At 47.2% G+C, this 21,601-nt stretch overlaps 1 protein-coding gene across 1 annotated transcript in view; it reads left to right on the forward strand.

Annotated features, from left to right (window-relative positions):
• thada (THADA armadillo repeat containing) overlaps positions 1–21,601 on the forward strand; it is a gene marked incomplete at its 5' end in the record, with an annotated part of 108,951 nt that overhangs the window by 77,173 nt on the left and 10,177 nt on the right. The window contains 6 exon segments of the mRNA XM_080507551.1: positions 3,646–3,812; positions 3,814–4,059; positions 8,215–8,339; positions 10,571–10,643; positions 10,933–11,086; positions 11,168–11,290. Coding sequence (XP_080363677.1) covers positions 3,646–3,812; positions 3,814–4,059; positions 8,215–8,339; positions 10,571–10,643; positions 10,933–11,086; positions 11,168–11,290 — 888 coding nt within the window.

Consider the following 21,601-nt stretch of genomic DNA (forward strand, 5'->3'; position numbering starts at 1 on the left):
AGGGGCCGGCAGGATGCGGCTCTGACCCACTTTTCAAGTACAAAAGTTTTTTGTTTTTTTAACCAAATAGTGCTCAGCTTACGCGTTTCCATGAAATAGATAAAGGATACAGGCAATACAAATAGAAAATGCAGCTAAAATAAATTATTAAAAGGCTGAAAACGGTAATATGAAAGACATTAAAAAACAGTGTAGAGTGAAAAGTCAACGGCTCACGTGGCCTCGAAAGCCAAAGCGAAAAGACGGGTTGTCAACACCAGCGCTTTAATTTGAACAGTCGCCTGCTTCAGGCTAAATGAAGCCTCATATTGAGCTGTTAACATCAACCAAAGAACTTATTTAGTCCAGTTTTTAGCATCGATTTGCACGCGGACCACCGAGACCTTGTTGAGAAAACACAAACAATCATCTCTTATATTGATCAAAAAGCTCTTTCTGTGCGTCTGCATTGGCAAGACGCTCCCAGCGCCCCTCTTTGAGTGTGATTAAACCTCCGTCAGCTGCCGGTGCTGGAAGGTGGCGTGAAAATGCGCCAGTGACACGGCAGTGGCTCCATCACGACTCTTTTTAAACGGCAAAAGAGTTGTCTGTGTGATTTCCCAACAATAACCACCATTTGTGAGCGTCGTGTTGAAAACGTCATCGTAGTAGTTTGGGGGCAGTTTTGCTTTGACAACCACGGAGCGCTCTGGAAGGAGAACTCAGAAAACGGACTTCAACCCAGCTCTGGTATCAGCAGTGGGACGGAAGCGGCAGCTAGTGATGTGTTTTCTCACGAGGATTACGAGTGTTTCACTGTGGATTAACAACTCGTCATCAGGAAGCTCAAAGACCTCTGTTCACACTGCAGGTGTTGATGCTCCATTCAGACTTCTTTGCGTGCTCATTGACCTGCGGCGTGAACGTGATCGGACCGGATGTGAAGTCACGCCAGAGCTATTTACACATGGCGCCAGGGTTGCCAGGTGTGACTCACCGTTTCCAGCCAAAACGATGAAAACTCACACACCTCAATAAAACAAACCGGCTTCAATCTCAACCTGTGTCGGAATCATGTTTAAACCGACACAACTATTATATGCGTGATCATGAACACGTCATAAACCAACACATACACGAAATAAACATGGAGGGAAAGAGAGTTTGGCTCCACACTGTGGGGGACACCGCCATAATCTGGCAACGCTGGAGAGCCCATGTAGATTCATTTTCAAGTGGTTGTGAAACACGAGACGACAAAATCTCGACAACATGACGAGGGAAAGAAGAAGGATTGGGGGGGGGGACCACAGCTTTAAACATTAGACGGTGGAGCCGCTTCCTCCGGCGCTTCCCGTGACATCGGTCACTCGCAAATGACGAAGCCGTCGCATGTAGAAACATATCCAAATTGGTGCCACGTTGAAAGAGGCCTGGCTCTGGTGTGTAAAAATGTGAATTGGCTCTTTCACACAGCCGCCAAACAGCTAGGATACGAGTGGAATGGGGTCTCATTTCCCTGGACCGGCGGTCCAGAAAGAGCAGTTGAACCAGCGCACTATGGTAGAGCCGGCGCTCTTCAAACCGTGCCCTCGCACGCCATTCACCGACTCGGGTCCACTGAAGCCGGACCTCGTCCCGGCGCATCCTAAATATATTGAGCGCTTAATCGCAACTTAATAGAGTCTGGCTGCGCTCCAGGTTTTGCACCCTTGCTGGCATGAAGGCGTACGAGTGTCGCCGATCAAAATAAACACAGCTGCTCAGGAGAACAATGGCTGGCGGTGACCGGACGCCGAGGCGGCGAGGAGCGCTCCTGCCGCTGTCTCCGCCACCACACTTCAATACGCAGCACCGTCAAGCTGCTCTGCATCCCCCCCCCCCCCCCCCCCCCTTTTCTCTTCCACTCGAGCTCCTTCCACTTTTCTTCTCTCGTTGTTTCGCTCTCTGTTCAGAGCAGGTGGGGTGCATTGAAAGCCTTTGTCGTGGTTGTATAAAAGCCGGAGCGTTACAGTCGACAGTATCCGCCGCTTCTTTAACCTCGCTGACACACAAACACACACTTCATGTCCGTGTCCTGACAGGCAGCTGTTTTCTCTTTGACATGCTCCCATTCCCCCCCCCCCCCCCCTTCTTCATCATCTGTGCCATTACTGTGCCCTCACCCTTATAACCATTAGCCCTTATGCCTATTTGCCCCCCCCTCCCCCCTCCTGCTTTGAGGATCAGGTTCCATAGTAACCCGGTCCATCTCTGGAGGAATGCGGCATTTCCCGCTCTTTTGTCAGGCCACGTTTTGAGTGGCGCAGCGGGGCCGGATTGAGTTGCAGCGGGTTTTATAAGCTTTTTGTGTGTGTGTGTGTGTGTGTGTGTGTGTGTGTGTGTGTGTGTGTGTGTGTGTGTGTGTGTGTGTGTGTGTGTGTGTGTGTGTGTGTGTGTGTGTGTGTGTGTGTGTGTGTGTGTGTGTGTGTGTGTGTGTGTGTGTGTGTGCGTGCGTGTGCGTGTGCGTGTGCGTGTGTGTGTGTGTGCGTGTGTGTGCGTGTTCAACTAATTGAGTTGGCTGTCAAAGCAGGGTCTGTGCAGAGTCTCGGACCAGCGGCGTCGGGTTTCCGTACAGCAGCCCTGCCACTGGATTATACTTCTATTTCACAGGAAGCACGCGCACTTCAACCCAACGCGCGCCCGCGCACATATTTGCTCTGCCTCCCATCACTTCAAGCCCCGAGGGCGTGCGTCCGCAGGTGGCCGGGCTGGCACGGCCGCGGGCATTTCCAAACACGGCCTGACGCAGCCCTTCTTGTAAAAAAGTGAAAATAGAAAGGAACAGACGACGCATGCTGCTTCACTCTGGCCTGTTGTCTGCATCTGTTCGCCTCACCAAAGGCCGCGTGCGCACGTCTGTGTGGCTCCTTGTAAAGCTTACGACGAAATAAAAAACGAACAGCAATATCTAAATCCTCCTGATTTTTAAATGTCGGGCTTAATGAATGTTTTGTTGAGTCCATTCAAGCAAGACTGAAGTGCAACCCGTGCAGTGTGTGCCACCAAAGTGAGGTGAACGAGTGAATCCGTCCGGAAAGGGTGAACCGAGGACACGTCTGCAGTCTGTCCGTTACCTTTGATGCACCCGTACCTGACCTCCAACATGTCAGCCATTCTGGAACCATTGTGAAATGGTTCTATTCACATCGGAAAAGAGCTTTTGATGCCCATTCTACATTGTTCTAATACTCGTGTAATATTGCGTGGTGTTCCACAGGGTTCTATATTGGGCCCACATCTGTTCTCTGTATATAGGTTCCCACTTGTTCGTATCAGATCGTGGAATTGGCCAGCCCTTTAATGCAAATTATGTACTGAAAATAGCTGGTCCAGTATCATTAAATCAATCTTAGAATAATACCAAATATCAGCATCTGGTATGGATCTTTATATAATGTATTTATGTAATAACTTTTTTTTAATGGATAAAATGCCAAGAGTGGATTATTTATTTATTTAGTTCTTTAGTTAGTTACTTCATTAGTTATGTATTTTGTATGTATTTTTTAATTTAAGACAAACTGTAATGGTCCTCATTAGGGGCGACAGGCTGGACTTATGGAATGGGTTTTCCTACTACGGGTGTGAAAAGTGTTGCATGTGTGGGTTCCTCTTGTGTTTCAGGCTCGGAGGTGAGCTCGCTGCGTCAGAGCGCCCTGTCCGTCCTGACGGCCTCGGAGCTGGTGACCTCCGAACCCCGGCCCGACGCCTTGGCCCCCGGCGCCACGCAGTACCTGCTCAGCCTGGCCTCGCTGGCCCTCAGCGCCAGCGTGGAGCGGCCCGGGCTGTGGGGGGGCTCGGCGGCTGACGTCCCGCCTCCTGGAGCCCCTGCTGAGGTGCCCCCAGTACGAAGTGAGGGAGCTGGCTGTGGAGGGGCTGCTGAGGAGGCTGCAGGAGGAGGAGGAGGAGGAGGAGGAGGAGGAGGAGGAGAAGAAGGAGGAGAAGGGGAGGAAGTGGCCACAGTGGCTGGACGAGACCACTCTGTCTAACCTGATTGGTCTGGCGATTCATGAGAAACACCCCCAGTGTCTGGCCAAGGTGATCACACACACACACACACACACACACACACACACACACACACACACACACACACACACACACACACACACACACACACACACACACACACACACACACACACACACACACACACACACACACACACACACAACACACAAACGTCCATTTGTTTGTTTTATAAATGTGAGCAGAATGTGTCCAGCGCCACAATCGTCACTTCTGTCGGCACATAATGAGCAGCGCCTCTTGAAAAAGGGAAGAAAAAAAAAAACGTTTTTCCTGCTTGACACACTCTCGCTGAACCACAGCGACTTTTTTGCCGCGAACCCGTCAGACGCCCCAAAAACCCCTCGTCTCGGAGGCTAGCGTGAGAGGCTAATCGGCCTGGCGGGGAAGCGCCAAAAGGAGCGCTGGCATCGCGCTGACGCACTCCACTTCCACACGCTGGCTGGAGGTTCCCGGTCCCGGAGTGGGAAAACGCTGCAGATTTCCTGTTTGGGGACACGAGGTCGTATTTCAGCGCGTCGCTGAGGCGAGCACAAGGCCGCCAGCGGACCTGCTCCGTTACTGCCGTTGTTAACACTCCTCCACGACTCTGGACGGCTGTGCGGACGGATCTGTGTTTTATGTGTCGTCTTCTTCTTTTTCTTTCTTTCTTTTTTTTTTTTAAGTACGTGTGTGTGTGTGTTTGGTCACAAATTCCTCGCCAGGCTCGGCTTTACAGGCTCGCCGTTAATGTTTAATGTGTCGGGCCCCGTTAAGTGGAGCCCGCCTTGCGCCAAGGACACGCCAACCCAACGGGCCGGTTGCCATGGTGCGCTTTAGGACTCAGCTGAGGCATTCTGGGAGAAGGGAAGGTGTCAGGCCAAGGACTTGTCTCACCGCCGCATGAAGGAAACTCGTCATTTATGGAACTGAGGAGGAAAATATACGGTTCAGATGAGTTGGGTACTTTTTATGTTCAGTCAAAGCTTTCAGTTCACTTATATCCATATAGAAAGAGCGTGTGACAAATCCTCTAAAGCCGGGGTGTCAGGCTCTCTTAATTCATGAGTCGCACGCAGCTGAATTTGATCTTGATTGGACTTGAGCATTAAAATGGTACAATAATAACTCCAAAGTTCAAATCTCTGCTCCACTCAACAGGTCTTTTTCCACATAAAAGTCAGTTGTGACTTTTGCTTTTGGTGCAAGTTACAGTGAAATATCCACAAAAACAATATCCTCCAAATTGTGTGGTTTTGCAGCATGTTTTTTTTTTTTTTTTTCCTTTCTAAATTCACCCTCACAGTTTGAGTGCAACATTCAGCAATAAGTCAGCTTTCAGGATGGATCACAACTGAATGAAGCTAATCGACAAAATGTGAGAAAATAACATTTCCAGCTGTTCCTGTTTCCACTAAACAAGCCTCACATGGTCTTGTTCTCCCAGTTTGTACCACAGAACGGTGCCGTCTGCTTCATGTTTAGAACAAGGGGGGGGTGAAATGTGTTTGATGGACCGGATCAGTCAAATAGAGCCTTAATAACCTTTTAATTTAAACTTTTAAAGTTTTCATTTGTTGTGGTGTCGAGTATGTATGATAAATCCATGTGAATAAACAGCAGCTAATCTTGATAATTATATAATGTCAACCCTGAATAGTAGTATTTTATATTGTGACTCTTTATTGGGGGGGGGGGACTAATAATATACTTTTGGTTCCGTTTTTTTATTTTGCTGCTAAAACGGAAACTTAAATCAAATGACACAGTACTGCCATTATTCACAACGCTTAGTGAACTTCCCAATCTAAATCTTTGTTTGTTTTGAATGAAATAAGTGGAGAAGAAGAGTGCGTTGCGTCTGTTCCAGCCGCAGAGAAAAGCTGGCAGTGATCCACGGTGGTCAGTGTCTCTAGTGGGTTGACTTAACCTCCACTCCAGGCCCAGTGTGTTTGCAGACGCCTCGTAGCAGCCTGAACGCAGGACTGTAAATAGTGCCGAGGCTGGAGGGAAGTGCAGGTAGGGCCGAGTGCAACTTTTTATATTTGTTTGTGCGCGCCTGTGCCCGTGTGTGTTTTCACGCAGGGTGGGCGTTACTATTTATTTGCATGTTACAGCCGTGAAAGCCGGTGGGCCTGAGTTGGCATGTTTTCCTGTGACTGTGTATATTTGAGTACGCGAGGCAGTCGAGTGTGTTGCAAGACTGGGAGCTCATTAAAAGCAGCTCGTAAAAAAAAAAAAAAAAAAAAAAAAAAGCAGGCGGCAGAAGGCAGACGGTCAAACCAGCTGGGTCGGACGGCGCTAACCAGCCAATATAAGCTGAGATTGAACTTAGTGTACTCAGTGCTGCAGAAACAGTGGGAAAGCATTGGATTCTTTGTATTCGTTATTTTGGCATAGTTTTAATTAAGAAAAAGGAATACTGCAAGTATTGTAAAAGACAGTTGGTAAAAAAACAAAACAAAAAACCCCCCATCATTTATACAATCATCGCAGCAAACGTCCACCAGACTGAAATGTAGACATTGATTTTCACTTTTTTAAAACACTTTGGAGAAGCAGAACTGGGGAAACTGAGATTGTACAGTTGGACCGCAGCCATTAGTCGAGGGAATGCAAAAAGAAAAGCATACTTATTGATGCCGTTGGGAAGATTTTACATTTAAATCATCATTATATTTCACCTTAATTACCAAGGTGAGACTTATCGTCTCCAGTGTTGTGCTCCTATCCTCTGAATCGTTCTTGTTTTCGACATCGTTATGGATCTCAGTGTTTTGTATTTGTGTTTAGTTTGGTTGCTGTTTGTAAAAAATGTTCATTGAAAAATTTTTTGTTATAAAAACAGTTCGATTCAAACACAAGCTACATCACAGTATGACACCTGAACCTTCTCCCGAATCCTGCGTTAATCTTTTGAATGGGCCACACAAATGATTGAGAATATCCAACGTTATGCCTGTGACAGCATAAATAAAACATAAATGTCATTTCAAGTCACATGAAAAGAAACTCGGCGACAGCAAAGGAACCTGGAAGTTCAACCTGAAGCCGCTGCGAAGGCTTATCTTAAGATGTATGTATAAAAAAAATATATACCATCAATGACCACCAGGTGTCACTGTGTAACAACTGAATGCTGCTAAAGTACTCTATTACTGCTGAGAGATCACGAAAAAGACAACGCTACACAGCAGAATTTAAACTATAAATTTGGAAATAGAACTAATGTAGTGAACTAAAACCTGAATAGAGCTAATAAACTCAAAAGAATTTAAGGACAGGTGCGACTTATAGTTGCGGGGGAAATACGTGATACATTTAAATAATTTTGTTGGAGAAAGTCCGACATTTACACTTCCTTGTGAATCATAGTAGGTCCGATGTTTCTCTCACTGTTGCCAAAATCCCTCATTCACTTACTAGTTTTAATATTCACAGCGAGAGGTGATGGCAAGAAAGCAAAAACATTCACTGAGCAAAAGAAAAGTCAATGGTTGTAATTCACAGAAACACTGTGCAGCTTGAATGTGTTGTATTAAAACGCCTCCAGTGGACCAGAGGAGGTGCAAAGCTTCATCTTGTCTTTTTTTTTTTTTTTTTACTGCTCACACACACAAATAAACAGCCACACACAGACAAGCCCCCGCCTGCCCCCCCCCCCAGCCTGTAAAGCCAGCTTTATTTTAAATCTCTAATAACAGGTCAGGGCCTTGAAAGAAATAATAATCAGCGAGATATGCGGGCAGGAATGTCAACACGTGTTCTCGGCCGGGGATGTGTGTCTTTAAACGGGTCGTCTCCTCGCGTCTGGAGCGCCGCCCTGAGATGCTGGAGGAGCGAAGGAAGGCGGCGTCGGGAAGGATGGAGGAGGCAGGAAGTGGAGTTCAGGAGGTTACGATGGAGACATCTGAAGTGACACAAAGCTCATGTAGATATTTCTGTGTGTGTGTGTGTGTGTGAGATGGAGGCAGCTGTGTGCCCGTGGTTAGGGTGGATCTGACCAGCGGGGTAAAAATACCCTCAGGGGGGTGTGGGGGGTGGGGGTGGGGGGGGCAACTTGCCAGGACACCAAAGCTGCGCTGATGGATCACCAGGAGATATTCCTCTCATCAGTGGGTCTGTGAAGGGGAGACCTGAAGGTGAAGTCCATTAACCCGCCCGCCGTCTCCTCCCTCCCGCCAGGTCCTGAAGGCGCTCCTGGTGCTGAGCTCCGACGGCGAGCTGCTGTGGACGGATGGAGTCCAGGTCCTGTCCCAGCAGGAGGTCCTGCAGCACCTCCTCACCCTGGCCCAGAACTCCACTTATTGGTCAGTAAAAACACACAGAACAGGCCTCACAGCCCACGCTTGAGCCACTTTGTAATAATCTTTACTATTTAAATGCATCGAGACACGCCGACCTTTGGGTTTAACCCTGACATTCTGTTGAGCGTGTGAAGTTGGGTCGTGCCGACATCTGAAGGCGGAGCCACGCCGTGGGAGTTTTTCTGTCGCAAAGGGAAGATGAGCAAACAGAGAGGTCGTTTCCTGTTGTTTAGAATCTGGTCTCAGAAGATAACCTGAGACTCTGAACCTCAAGGACGTCTGTCTCAGTGAGGTTCACCAGGAAACCATGCAACGATCTGTGTGAAAAATACAATCCTCCTCTGCAGCCAATGAATGTTAAAGAATCCAGACATACATTAAGCTCAATGGTTGAATCTGCAAGGTTCTTTTCCATTTCCATTAGAAAGCAGAAGTTGCATGTTAATGAACATGGCAGAGGCTTCGGAGGACAAAACACACTGAAGGGAGCTGAAAGGTTAAAAGTCCATCTTCACACCTTTAACACCTCCAGCCCAGTGAGGAAGAGGGAAAACACACGAGGGAAAGACAAAACACCAGGAGCATGGTCTCTGTGCTCAGGTTGGTGGTCTTCTCAGCCATCAAAAACTATACGTCCCAGGTGGGAATGTGCACAAGAAGCAGCATGAGCAGGATTCATGATGTTGTAACTTTTGTGTGCTCTGGAGGAGAGTTTTTCTTTTTTTTTTTTACTGTCTTTGCAGTCGTGGTGCTGAGTTGCATGAGCCTCTTGGACCTTCCTCAAGCTCCCACTTTCCCAGTGCAGAGTTGCATATTCGCCCACTCCATAAGTCCACGCTCACTCTTGTTTCAAGGAGACGGTCTGCTACGTTCAAGTGTATTTGTGAGCATATAAACCGCGACGTGTTTCCCAGCGAGTTCAAGGTGAATTCGGGAGCAGCGAGGCCGCTGTGCGACTCCCCGTCTGGAAGCCTGCTGTCAAAACATCGTCACAGTGGTCCCGGAGCAGCTTTCGGCCGTGATGGATGGAGGAGACGTGGATGTGGACGCTGCCGTGCACCTCCTCTTTCACTGCCTCCAGCTGGCTGTCGCCTCTTCATTCACAGCTACACACCGTGGAGGAGTGCAGCGCGGTGGCACAGGTTCACTGGCTGCACCTTCACCCCGCACCTGGGCACACCTGAAGTCTCCCAGTCTTTCTTCTCCTCGTGTATTATAATCATGGAAAAGTGGCTGAAAGCTGATATTTGGCCTCCACCGCACTATTATCCCGACAATGGATTATTCACACCTGTCAGGCCCAAAGCATTGGTTTTGTCAGAGTTTACGAGAAACCCGTGAGCCACAGGGCCTCCCTCCCTGCCTTTTACCACAAACTGATTTGGTACATGCTGTTTGAGTGTATGTACGTGTGTGCGTGTGCGTGTGTGTGTGTGTGTGTGTGTGCTGGTTTCTATAAGCCCTTTGACAGGCATTGGCAGACACACACCCACACACCTTCCTTGACAAACCCTCTGCAGTACTTTTCTCACCTCTTGACAGAGAATACGAGGCTTGAATGAGGATTGGATTACAAAGGCTTTTAGGCCCGTAAAGCCTTTTCCTGGCCACAATCTCTGGACCCGGGGATCCACTTTCCCCGCGGAGCGGCCCCGGGGTTATGATTAGAGCCGGGGAGGGGACGGGATTGGGTTGCTGGCCGCCCTTGTCCGCCAGCGTGATTGAATGGCACTCCAGCTATTGTGATCCATAATGCGGTGACGAGCACCAGCACACTTCTTTTGTGGGGCCGTAAGTCAATCTAGCAGAGCGATGTGCGCGTCGCTGGCGGCGCCGGAGGCGTGCGTAATGGTTTCCACACGCAGCCACCCGAGGAGCGCGTTATCACTTTCAAATGCCCTCATTGCACAAATATGTCTGATTAGAGGCTCCAACGCCGCAAATGTCGAAAGAAACCTGCCGTAAATGCCAGCGTCTATCTATGATCAGGCGTTTTTGCCGAACATAATGGATCCCCGGGGACAGAAATCAGAGACCGCCAATACAGACGTCTGCGTCGTCTCCTCAGACGACTCCCTCATAGTGCAAACCACGTTTTGCACCGTTTCTGATGCATGAACCCAGAAGAGCGGCTCATTTCTCATTCTCGGTACTCAGTTGTGCTTGAATGATCATTTCTGCTCATGACAACATACAACCTGTAATCACGTGGATTTGTTCTTCTTCTGTTTCAGTGTGGAGCTCCACTGCGCCGCCCTGACGCTGCTCTCTCAACTGGTGGTGCAGCTGGTGAACTCTGACCCTCAGGTACGGCGCGATCTATCTCTGTCATCGCGCCCTGCAGTAATGCTCTGCCACCACGTGGAGAGGAATGTCACATTTAACGTGGAGGCGGCGTGTGCGGTTACCGCCCGTCCTCAGCCGAGCGCCGCCGTTCCTCTCTCGGCGATACGTCGCGGGGAAAAATAAGAAATCGCAATAATGTCTTTCGGGGGAGTCCCTCCACGGTGCGAGCAAAGCTTCTGGGAAAAGAGGAGCACACTGAAATCATAACACTGAGTGAAGCGCCGTGCCTGAATGTGACTCTCTCCTCCAGGGTGCTGCAGCTGCAGTGTGCTGCGCCGCTCAGTGGGCGGCGCTGGTGTGCGCCGGCTGCCGCGAGGAGCAGCCGGCGGAGGTGAAGATGGCGGCCGCCGAGGTGCTGGTCCACTGCACGCCCGCCCTGCTGGTCAGCCCCCGTCTGCCACTGGGTGAGTCTCGGCGCGTGTCCGGGAAGGTCTTCCGTTCCGAGATCCTAAAACAAAAAAGGTGTTTGTTTGTGGTGGCGTCAGGCCTCTCCATGACGGTGGCGCTGTGGAGGAGTTTGCTCATGTTGCTGCAGGATGAAGACCAGGAGGTCCGAGATGCAGCGTCGGACTTCATGTCCAATGTGCCGGCTCATCTTCTCAGTACAGGTACACACACACACACACACACACTCGACTTCTGTTCATTACATACACGTATATACTTTTAAAATACACATGTCATGACAGGCTATTGATGCTCAGGTATGAAAGTTTAATTCAATATGAGCAAATGTTTGTTGGTGATGAGAATGAGGTGAAGAACAAGTGACTGGCGAATCTCCATCGGTTGGTTGAATGTTGTGTGTTTTTCCCAAAAATTGTCCCAAACTTCAGCCTGCACGGTGTCTCCTTCATGTTTTGTAGCATTTGGCAGTAGTAAAAAAACAAAACAAAAACAAATGCCAGATCAGATAAAAACAGATAATATGTGTAGTTGACTCATGACTTTGTGAAGATTTAACATCATGACTCCTCAGTGGTCGACGATCACGTCATCAGGCCCAAGATGCTCATTGTTCTTGGTCTCACTGAACGGCTACAGCTCATGTCACACCACCGACGTTCCACGTTGACTTTTATTTGATTGTAGTTCTCCAGGATGAATAGAAGGAAGGGTGGAGCTGCTTTTTTGACCTCGAACAATAAACGCTCAGCAGCCTCTTTCTACGGAACTCCTCGCTCGCGCTGTTTGATCCCCTCTGCCTTCAGAGCGGCGAAGTATCGGTGTCTTCACTTCAGCATGACGCTGGGAATGTTCCTCACAGATTTCCACCCGTATCGACGTTAGAGCATCTCAAGATCTGCCGACTGTGGAGGTGTTGGAGGTGTATAGGAAGCCTCCATCAGATGGTGGCACACTGCGGTCCGAAAGGAATAAAAAAAAAAAAAAGCGAGCCTCAAATACCTGGGTCACACCAATAATCAACAAATTCTCTGCAATCGAGTCCAAAAAGGAAGGATTTTAAATTGGATTTACACAGTTTCACCTTCGTTGTTTCACTTCCTGTTTGTTGTCCTTCTACGGTCTGAATCCTGGTGTTGCTGGTGGAAAATGGACGATGACATCGCTTCGTGTTTGGGATCGTTCCTGGAATGAATAATTGTAGTTCAGTGGTCGGGATGTGAAACGTGTGCTTGTTTGTGTGGCGATGTGTCATTGTTGTAGGAATGCCTGAGGTCTGTGTTCTGAGGAACTGTAGGAACATACACACACACACACACACACACACACACACACACACACACACACACACACACACACACACACACACACACGGAAGCCACCTTCTCGCCTCTCGGCTGACAGCCGCCGCCACTCGAACAGCCTCAGCGCCACTTCTTCCACTCGCGGCGCTGACTTCCGACATTTTCCCAGCTTCCCCTGCAGGAGCCGCCCTTATTGTGTCTGCCGCCGCCGATAGGATCTCATAACATAACACGGGATTGCGAAAACATCTCCTGAAAGAAAGGAGGAGGAGAAACAAAAAGGTTCTCCCCGTAGCAACGCTGTTTTGTGGATGGGGGAAGACTCAACTCAAGCTGGGCTTCATTTAGCCGAAGGACTCCTCATGCCTGTGTGTGTTTTGTTTTTCTTTCCTTTAAGGGCAGAGTCTGTGATGTGAGGTCTCTGGAAATGCACCTTAAATTCTCGGAAGTGTTGTGATACCAGTATTTATCCAAAAGTGGTATGTGTGGGCTCTATAAGCGTGTTTATGTATGTAAGGCCGGCCAGGGTCAGATAAGCTTCAGAATCAGATCGCAGGTCAAACGACGCGGCCGCGGCGTGGAGCGTTCCTTTCTGTGCGGCAGGAAGGCCGACACAATAGGCCTGATTACAGAGCAAGAGAGAGTGGGACATCCTCCTCTGTTGGTCCGTGTCCGCCACTCGCTTTTACACGTGAAGCGCCTCGCGTTTTCCTCCTCTTCATGAGATCCCTCCGGGTTTTTATTTAGACGCGTGTCGTCCGCGCTGCAGGAATGCGGCACGCTGGAAACCCGGGACTGTAAATTGGTGATGTATGAAACGATCGGGCGAAGTTGGCCCGGAGAGCCGGATTCCTTTTTGTGTAAATGAAAAACAACGGAAAAACCCAAGCGATATTTAATCCCACTGACTGTAAAAAGAAAGAAAGACAAAAAAAAAAAACAATACTCAAGAAAAGATGTCATGTTTCTACTTATAAGGTTTTGTAGGCGTCTAAAATTACACGCGGCTCTCATTGCTGGAAGGCCACATTGGCCCTGGGGAAGAGGGTTAATGAAGTCACTGTGATTGTAAGAGCGCTCCTGCTGCTGGAGGACGTTTTAGGCTTGAAACGAGTGTTTGTGTGGAGACTTTGTAATTGCCACTGTGCCTTAAGGTTAATGTGCCGGGATACACTAAACAAAGGGGCAATTCTTGGAAGCAGACACCAAAGATTCCACCAGAAAATCCATTTACCTCAAAGCTTTTATCGCTTCTATACATACCGGATATTAAAAAACTCTTGAAAATGTCAGTTGCTGTGTGGGATTAAGTAAAGCTGCACAATGTATCAAATGTATCATCAATGCAATAACATATAAGATATATATATATATATATATATATAGATATATATATCGCTAACCCCATCACAATAAGATTTGCAGTTTTGCCATTAATGCAACAAGTTTGCTGCTTCTGTAAAATCCATTTTTGCACCAAGCATATTTTGTCCTTCAACTCGGACGTTAGTAACACGTTGGTATTGCTATGGTGGTGAACAACCTTTAGAACTTTTGATTCATGCAATCTATAATTTAATTAAAACTACCAAACACGTTCTGTGCGTTCATGTACTGGATGTACCAAATCACATGGTGCCTTACAGAACTACATTGTGCAGGGAAAATCTCTTTTAACTTGATGAGTTCGAGTCAGAAGCACAGAAATCAAGGGAAAACTACTAAAAGTTGCATGTAAGTTAACAAGCTGGTTCGCTGGTCTGGTTAAAATTGGGCCCAATAAGGGAAAGAGCACTGAAGCACACAAAGACCTTCATATACTCAAAGTTCAACTAATATCAAGCATTAATTGTGTTAATTATTCGCCAGTGTGGTTCACAACAATAGTTGAACCACACAGTGAACACACATTTGACGCAGACCGAAATGCCTTTTTGGGCGACTTCCTGGTAAACGATGACGCTCTTCAACTGGTGTCGTGGTGAAAGTGTCTCACTGTTACTCTGCAGCGGCGTGGATCCGTCTGGCTCATTGGTCTGCGGGATATCTGAGGTCGGGTCAGGCCACGGTTACCTCGCGTTGTCAGACGGCCAGAGCGATGAAACGGTGCAGCAGGGCAGTGGAAAAACACATCAGTGTGTGTGTGTATGTGTGTGTGTGTGTGTGTGTGTGTGTGTGTGTGTACACGAGCCACTGTGGGAATGTACAGTGTGTGTCTGTGCTTGTTTGTGTGTATGCTTCCCGTGTGTGTGTGTGTGTGTGTGTGTGTGTGTATGTGTGTGTGTGTGTGTGTGTGTGTGTGTGTGTGTGTGTGTGTGTGTGTGTGTGTGTGTGTGTGTGTGTGTGTGTGTGTGTGTGTGTGTGTGTGTGTGTGTGTGTTTGTGTTTTATGACCTGCCGTCACAGAGTCAAGTATCCGAGGTGCGAGCTGCTTGGGATGGAGGCGACGACTCTCGGCCCTTTGATATGGAGCGCAGGCAGAAATGTGGGAACAGAGACGGGTTTAACAACACACACACACACACACACTGAGGAAGCAATTTAAATTTTAAAGTTGGGCCTACAGGACTTTACCAGGGAGTAAAAACAAACATGTTTGCCACGTGTGACATGTAGCATCTCAATCATGAGTCCTTTTTAGAAAACTGTCGGTGTCGTTGGGGAATGTGAATTAATTCCCTGAAAACCATTAGTCGGCTTTTTTTTTTTTTTTTTTTTTAATGGGAGATCATCGATTAACTCAAAATTCTTTCCTTTGATAAACAGCTGGATCACTTTTAAACCCCCCCCCCCCCCCCCCTTTAATTGGTCAATAGTCCCTAAAGTTAAAATGACTATTTAAAAAAAGAAAAGAAAAAAGAAACCTGTGGGAGAGAAATCTTTGCAGATCACATCAAATCTGTGTCCCACAGTGAAGCCATTGTCCTGGACAGGAAGAGCAAATCTAATTTACCCCCCCCGTCTCCCCTCACACTCGCTGCAAACCCGCTCCACCATCACCACAACCACAACCCAAATACCTCCAGACTAATTGAGTCTGAAATCAAACTCCACTCTCCCTCGCCGGACCCCCAGCGCCGTGACAGACTCGGGGGGGGGGGGGGGGGGGCTTTATATTTAGAGCACAGAGGGATTTAGATGTGCGTAGGTGGGCATCGATTTAGATTCCGATTCGGAACGTGAAGGGAAGCTCATGTTTCGTGTCGCTTTAAATTGTGAGGACGTCCGTCTCAGTTACTAGACGCTATTCGGTACGATAGTATTGAGTTGTTCTGCGGCGTCTGTGATGGTGTCTCCGTTTTGGGCCCGTTTCCACAACTCTGCTCTACAAAACATGAGCATTGGAAACCGCCCGACCAGCCCAATGCCACACACACACACACACACACACACACACACACACACACACACACACACACACACACACACACACACACACACACACACACACACACACACACTCTGCTGACGCTCCTGTATTTCCCAGGCTGTTCCCAGTGAACCGTGATCCACCAGCCACTCACCAGTAACCTACTTTGCTTACAGTGAATCTTACAGAATAAAAGCCCTTCATGTGTCTTTTCCCCCCACGGTTCATTCATTGACAGCGCGGGAGGCAGATGATTGGACGGCGACCACCTGCCACTGCCGATGGACACTCATTAAACGGAGCCTCGCGGCCTATTTCAGCACGACACTCAGTCAGCCATTAAACCTGGCTTTGTGCTTCTCACGTGCGAAAAGAAGAACAAAAAGCGGGAGCATATAAGCCGATGTTTCACCGCTCGGTGGGAACGACACCAACAGTCGTAATTGCTTCGGCATTAACGTCAGGCTGCACAGTGCGCTGGCTTGTACTGAGCATGAGGTTTCATTTCTGAGGTTTCATCCCAGATAGACGATTCCCAGTTAGACGATTCCCAGTTAGACGACTTATTACAATAATTGAATTATTTGTATTACATGTTATAAGTAATTCACTTAGTATATTAAGTCGTGTGAATGGGAATCGTCTATCTGGGGGGGGGAAACACTGTCGTCTAACTGGGAATCGTCTAGCTGAGAAAAAAAACACTGTCGTCTAACTTTGAATCGTCTATCTGGGGGGGAAAAACACTGTCGTCTAACTGGGAATCGTCTATCTGGGGGGAAAAAAACATTGTCGTCTAACTGGGAATCGTCTATCTGGGGGGAAAAAAACATTGTCGTCTAACTTTGAATCGTCTATCTGGGGGGGAAAAACACTGTCGTCTAACTGGGAGTCGTCTATCTGGGGGGAAAAAAACATTGTCGTCTAACTGGGAATCGTCTATCTGGGGGGAAAAAAACATTGTCGTCTAACTGGGAATCGTCTATCTGGGGGGGGGGAAACACTGTCGTCTAACTGGGAATCGTCTATCTGGGGGGGAAAAAACATTGTCGTCTAACTGGGAATCGTCTATCTGGGGGGGAAAAAACATTGTCGTCTAACTGGGAATCGTCTATCTGGGGGGGAAAAAACATTGTCGTCTAACTGGGAATCGTCTATCTGGGGGGAAAAAAACATTGTCGTCTAACTGGGAATCGTCTATCTGGGGGGGAAAAACACTGTCGTCTAACTGGGAATCGTCTATCTGGGGGAAAAAAAACATTGTCGTCTAACTGGGAATCGTCTATCTGAGAAAAAAAAAATGTTGTCTAACTGGGAATCGTCTATCTGAGAAAAAAACACTGTTGTCTAACTGGGAATCGTCTATCTGGGGAAAAAATACTGTTGTCTAACTGGGAATCGTCTAACTGGGAATCGTCTATCTGGGGAAAAAACACTGTTGTCTAACTGGGAATCGTCTATCTGAGAAAAAAACACTGTTGTCTAACTGGGAATCGTCTATCTGGGGGGAAAAAACTGTTGTCTAACTGGGAATCGTCTATCTGGGGGGAAAAAACTGTTGTCTAACTGGGAATCGTCTAACTGGGAATCGTCTGTCTGAGAAAAAAAACACTGTCGTCTAACTGGGAATCATCTATCTGGGGGAAAAAAACACTGTCACCTAACTGGGAATCGTCTATCTGGGAATCGTCTATCTGAGAAAAAAATACTGTTGTCTAACTGGGAATCGTCTATCTGAGAAAAAAACACTGTTGTCTAACTGGGAATCGTCTATCTAGGGAAAAAATACTGTTGTCTAACTGGGAATCGTCTAACTGGGGAAAAAATACTGTTGTCTAACTGGGAATCGTCTAACTGGGGAAAAAATACTGTTGTCTAACTGGGAATCGTATATCTGAGAAAAAAAACACTGTCGTCTAACTGGGAATCGTCTATCTGGGGAAAAAAACACTGTTGTCTAACTGGGAATCGTCTATCTGGGGAAAAAAACACTGTCGTCTAACTGGGAATCGTCTATCTGGGGAAAAAAACATTGTCGTCTAACTGGGAATCGTCTATCTGGGGGGGAAAAACACTGTCGTCTAACTGGGAATCGTCTATCTGGGGGAAAAAAAACATTGTCGTCTAACTGGGAATCGTCTATCTGAGAAAAAAAAAATGTTGTCTAACTGGGAATCGTCTATCTGAGAAAAAAACACTGTTGTCTAACTGGGAATCGTCTATCTGGGGAAAAAATACTGTTGTCTAACTGGGAATCGTCTAACTGGGAATCGTCTATCTGGGGAAAAAACACTGTTGTCTAACTGGGAATCGTCTATCTGAGAAAAAAACACTGTTGTCTAACTGGGAATCGTCTATCTGGGGGGAAAAAACTGTTGTCTAACTGGGAATCGTCTATCTGGGGGGAAAAAACTGTTGTCTAACTGGGAATCGTCTAACTGGGAATCGTCTGTCTGAGAAAAAAAACACTGTCGTCTAACTGGGAATCATCTATCTGGGGGAAAAAAACACTGTCACCTAACTGGGAATCGTCTATCTGGGAATCGTCTATCTGAGAAAAAAATACTGTTGTCTAACTGGGAATCGTCTATCTGAGAAAAAAACACTGTTGTCTAACTGGGAATCGTCTATCTAGGGAAAAAATACTGTTGTCTAACTGGGAATCGTCTAACTGGGGAAAAAATACTGTTGTCTAACTGGGAATCGTCTAACTGGGGAAAAAATACTGTTGTCTAACTGGGAATCGTATATCTGAGAAAAAAAACACTGTCGTCTAACTGGGAATCGTCTATCTGGGGAAAAAAACACTGTTGTCTAACTGGGAATCGTCTATCTGGGGAAAAAAACACTGTCATCTAACTGGGAATCGTCTATCTGGGATGACACGATTTCTGAAATAGACGTACAGAGTGTTTGACGTTCGTCTTTTCTCAGTACAATTGTGTGAAATCGAAAGAAGTTTGGAAAAACTCATCAATGTATTCATTTAAATATTCAATTCAAGCCAAAAGCAAAATTAGATTTGCAAGAAAACACTGACTTCAACTTTATCTCGACTGGGTTGGACCCGTAAAATAATGTCATAGTAACCTGTGATGACATTTTTGATATTTTTCCAAAAATCAAACAATTACTAGGAAAAATAACTCTTAAGTATTCATTTTTCAGATTCAATAAAGTTTTTTCAGATAAACAGTCCTTCAGTGTTGACGGTCCTCTCCTTCCTCGTACCAAAAGAGAAGAATTTCACGAGTTTTGAAGCTGAGCACAGACTTGATGATGTGTGTACGACCAGCGAACAGCTGCAGTGCTGTTGTGACACGTCGATACATTTGGATTAAATCTGCACCGAACACTAGCGCTTTAGTAAAAGTGATTTATGCTCGGAGCTTTTCTGGGACAAAAACTTTTGAACTTTTTCAACTTCCTAACAAAGCCAAACGCCGCCGTCATCCATCACAGCAGCACATTATTTTCCAGAACTTTCAGGCTTCTCTTTGTATGCAAAAGCTCTGCGGTTTCTCTGTGAGGCGCATCATTTTGTCTAAAGTTTTAAAGAATCTTGCTTCTTGCATGAAATTGCTCATAAGAGTCACTTTTTTTTTTTTTTTAAACTATACTCAGGACAAGAATTCACAAATGTTGGGAAACCTACTGCTCACAACAAACTCGCCTTATTTTTCTGGCTTATTTTCACACTGAACCCGTGAAGATAAGTGTTGAAAGAGAATTTCATGCAAATTCAAGTGATTTGCATTGTGCTCTGGAAGTCAGAACTGAACTAAGAGTTCTTTGAAATGCGGCAAGCGCTCTCTCTTTCATTGCTGTACTTCACTTGCATTGTTTATGCTTGCCTGAGAAAAGGATTGAAAACTCCGCCCACGCACCCAGGGGTGGAGAGGAAAACAAAATAGTATAGTAAAGACAGCCGCGGAGTACTTGGATATCTATTGTTCCATCCATTGTGGCTTTTGGGACCAACATCCCTGTAGATTCTCTCAAGCCTCTTTGACATGAAAGCTCGCCGTCAGCTGTTCGCCTGCAGGACCTGATCAGCCGTGATCCCCCCCCCCCCCCCCCCCCCCCCCCCCCGTTGAGCGTAAACACCGCCCCTGCGATTGATCTCTGACTGCTCTAGGTGTTGTGCCACACTTCAGGACAAATGTTGCACTGAGCCGAGCTCAGGCTGCCAGCACGCTGCCAGGCCGCCATTTTTATGCAAATGCTGAGCGGGTACTTTTGCAGTTGTGTTTCCTGTCGTCGTCGTCGCTCTGCTCTCTGCCTCCCTGCTTCTCATCCGTCAGCAGAGGAAGTCTGAGGGGGTGGTGGCCGTAAAAGTGTGTTTTGATTTCGCACCTCTCTCCTGATCTCGCACCTATGCTTCCTGCAGTCTCGGCTCCACGTCTGCGGGGGGGTGGAGGTGGGGGGTGGGGTGTGTGAAGAGGAAGTGGGGATCCTTTTAACCGAGGCTCGAGGAAACGGCGTGGGGGGGGGGTTTTGCCGTCGTTGGATGAAGACAAACAAAAAGTCTTGCTTTCGGTATTCTGAGGCCGATCGAGCCGCCATCTGATTGGCCGCCTCTGGACAAATGGCCGTTGTCCGCGCTGTTGAGGAATGAAGAGGCGTCTGTGGCTCAGGGCAGGTGTCGCAGACGATTCCAGGACGACTCGTCCACGGATGACGTTTCAGAATTTCTTGGGAGAGAAAAAAAAATCCTGCACAATGTACTTTTACATATTATTTCAAATTGACATTTTATATATGTTCCATATATCTAGTCTATGTCCATATATAATTCGTATGACATCATATGGCTTTTTATTCTAATGAAGAATGGTCTTCTTTGCTCGCCACCCGAAACCTGGGCACTGCTGTGCACTACGCTGCACGGTCCAGCTCACTAATGACAATCAGTCATATTTTAATCATGTTTATCAAGTGACGCCGCTACTGAATGAGCCCCGCAGCTCTTTAATGTGTCGGAAGGTCCTCTTACGTGATGCACCTGAACGCATCACTCAAAGCGGTCAGCTACTAAGCGGCGTTTTCCCGTTCCGGCATTGAGACACGACAATGTTATAAAGATATATTAGTCCTGAGCGCCATGTCAAAAGTTCTCCATTTGTAATCCTGCAGTTTCTTTTAAAACCAGTGTTTAAAGTCGGTACTATCTTTACTAGCGTAATGATATTGTTGTCGTGCGTCTGAGTCACATGTAAGCTGCTGGTCCAACAGGAGAGAGCAAAACATCCAAGATACAGCAGTTTAGAGGAGGAACACATGACAAAAAAAAACCTTTAATAAGCCATCAAATATACTGATGAAGACACTTAATAATCCTTCCACATGTCTCAAATATCGTTCGATATCCAATCCCTTAAATCAATAATGCTGAAAAAAAATGGTCTGTGTCTGAGCACCGTGGAGCCCACAGGGCCGTCCAACCACAATCCCAGAGGAATGAACTCCCACAAGGACACTGGAGAGTGGACGTATTTGGGATTTCACTACCCCCCCCTCCACCATTCCACCCACTCCCCCCATAACCCTGCTCTCAATAGACCTGACCCCCCCCAGCTGCAGAGGCTCAGTGTGGATTTACTGGAGAGAGAAGGTCTCTTCACTGCTGAAACATTGTCATCCAGTGTGACCCAGAGCACAGACACTGAGGATCCTGTACTCTGACAGGACTACAGGATACTGATAGGATACTGGAATATTGACATTGAGCCCCCAGACTCCAAGAAAACCTCTTGATGTGCAGCAGTTGAGGGATTCCTAGCTGATGCCAGAGTGAAGGAGAACATTAAATCAGCCACGCAGCCATCTTGTAACCTTTAT

Source organism: Blennius ocellaris (genome assembly GCF_963422515.1).
Source record: "Blennius ocellaris genome assembly, chromosome: 13".
Classification (NCBI taxonomy): domain Eukaryota; kingdom Metazoa; phylum Chordata; class Actinopteri; order Blenniiformes; family Blenniidae; genus Blennius; species Blennius ocellaris.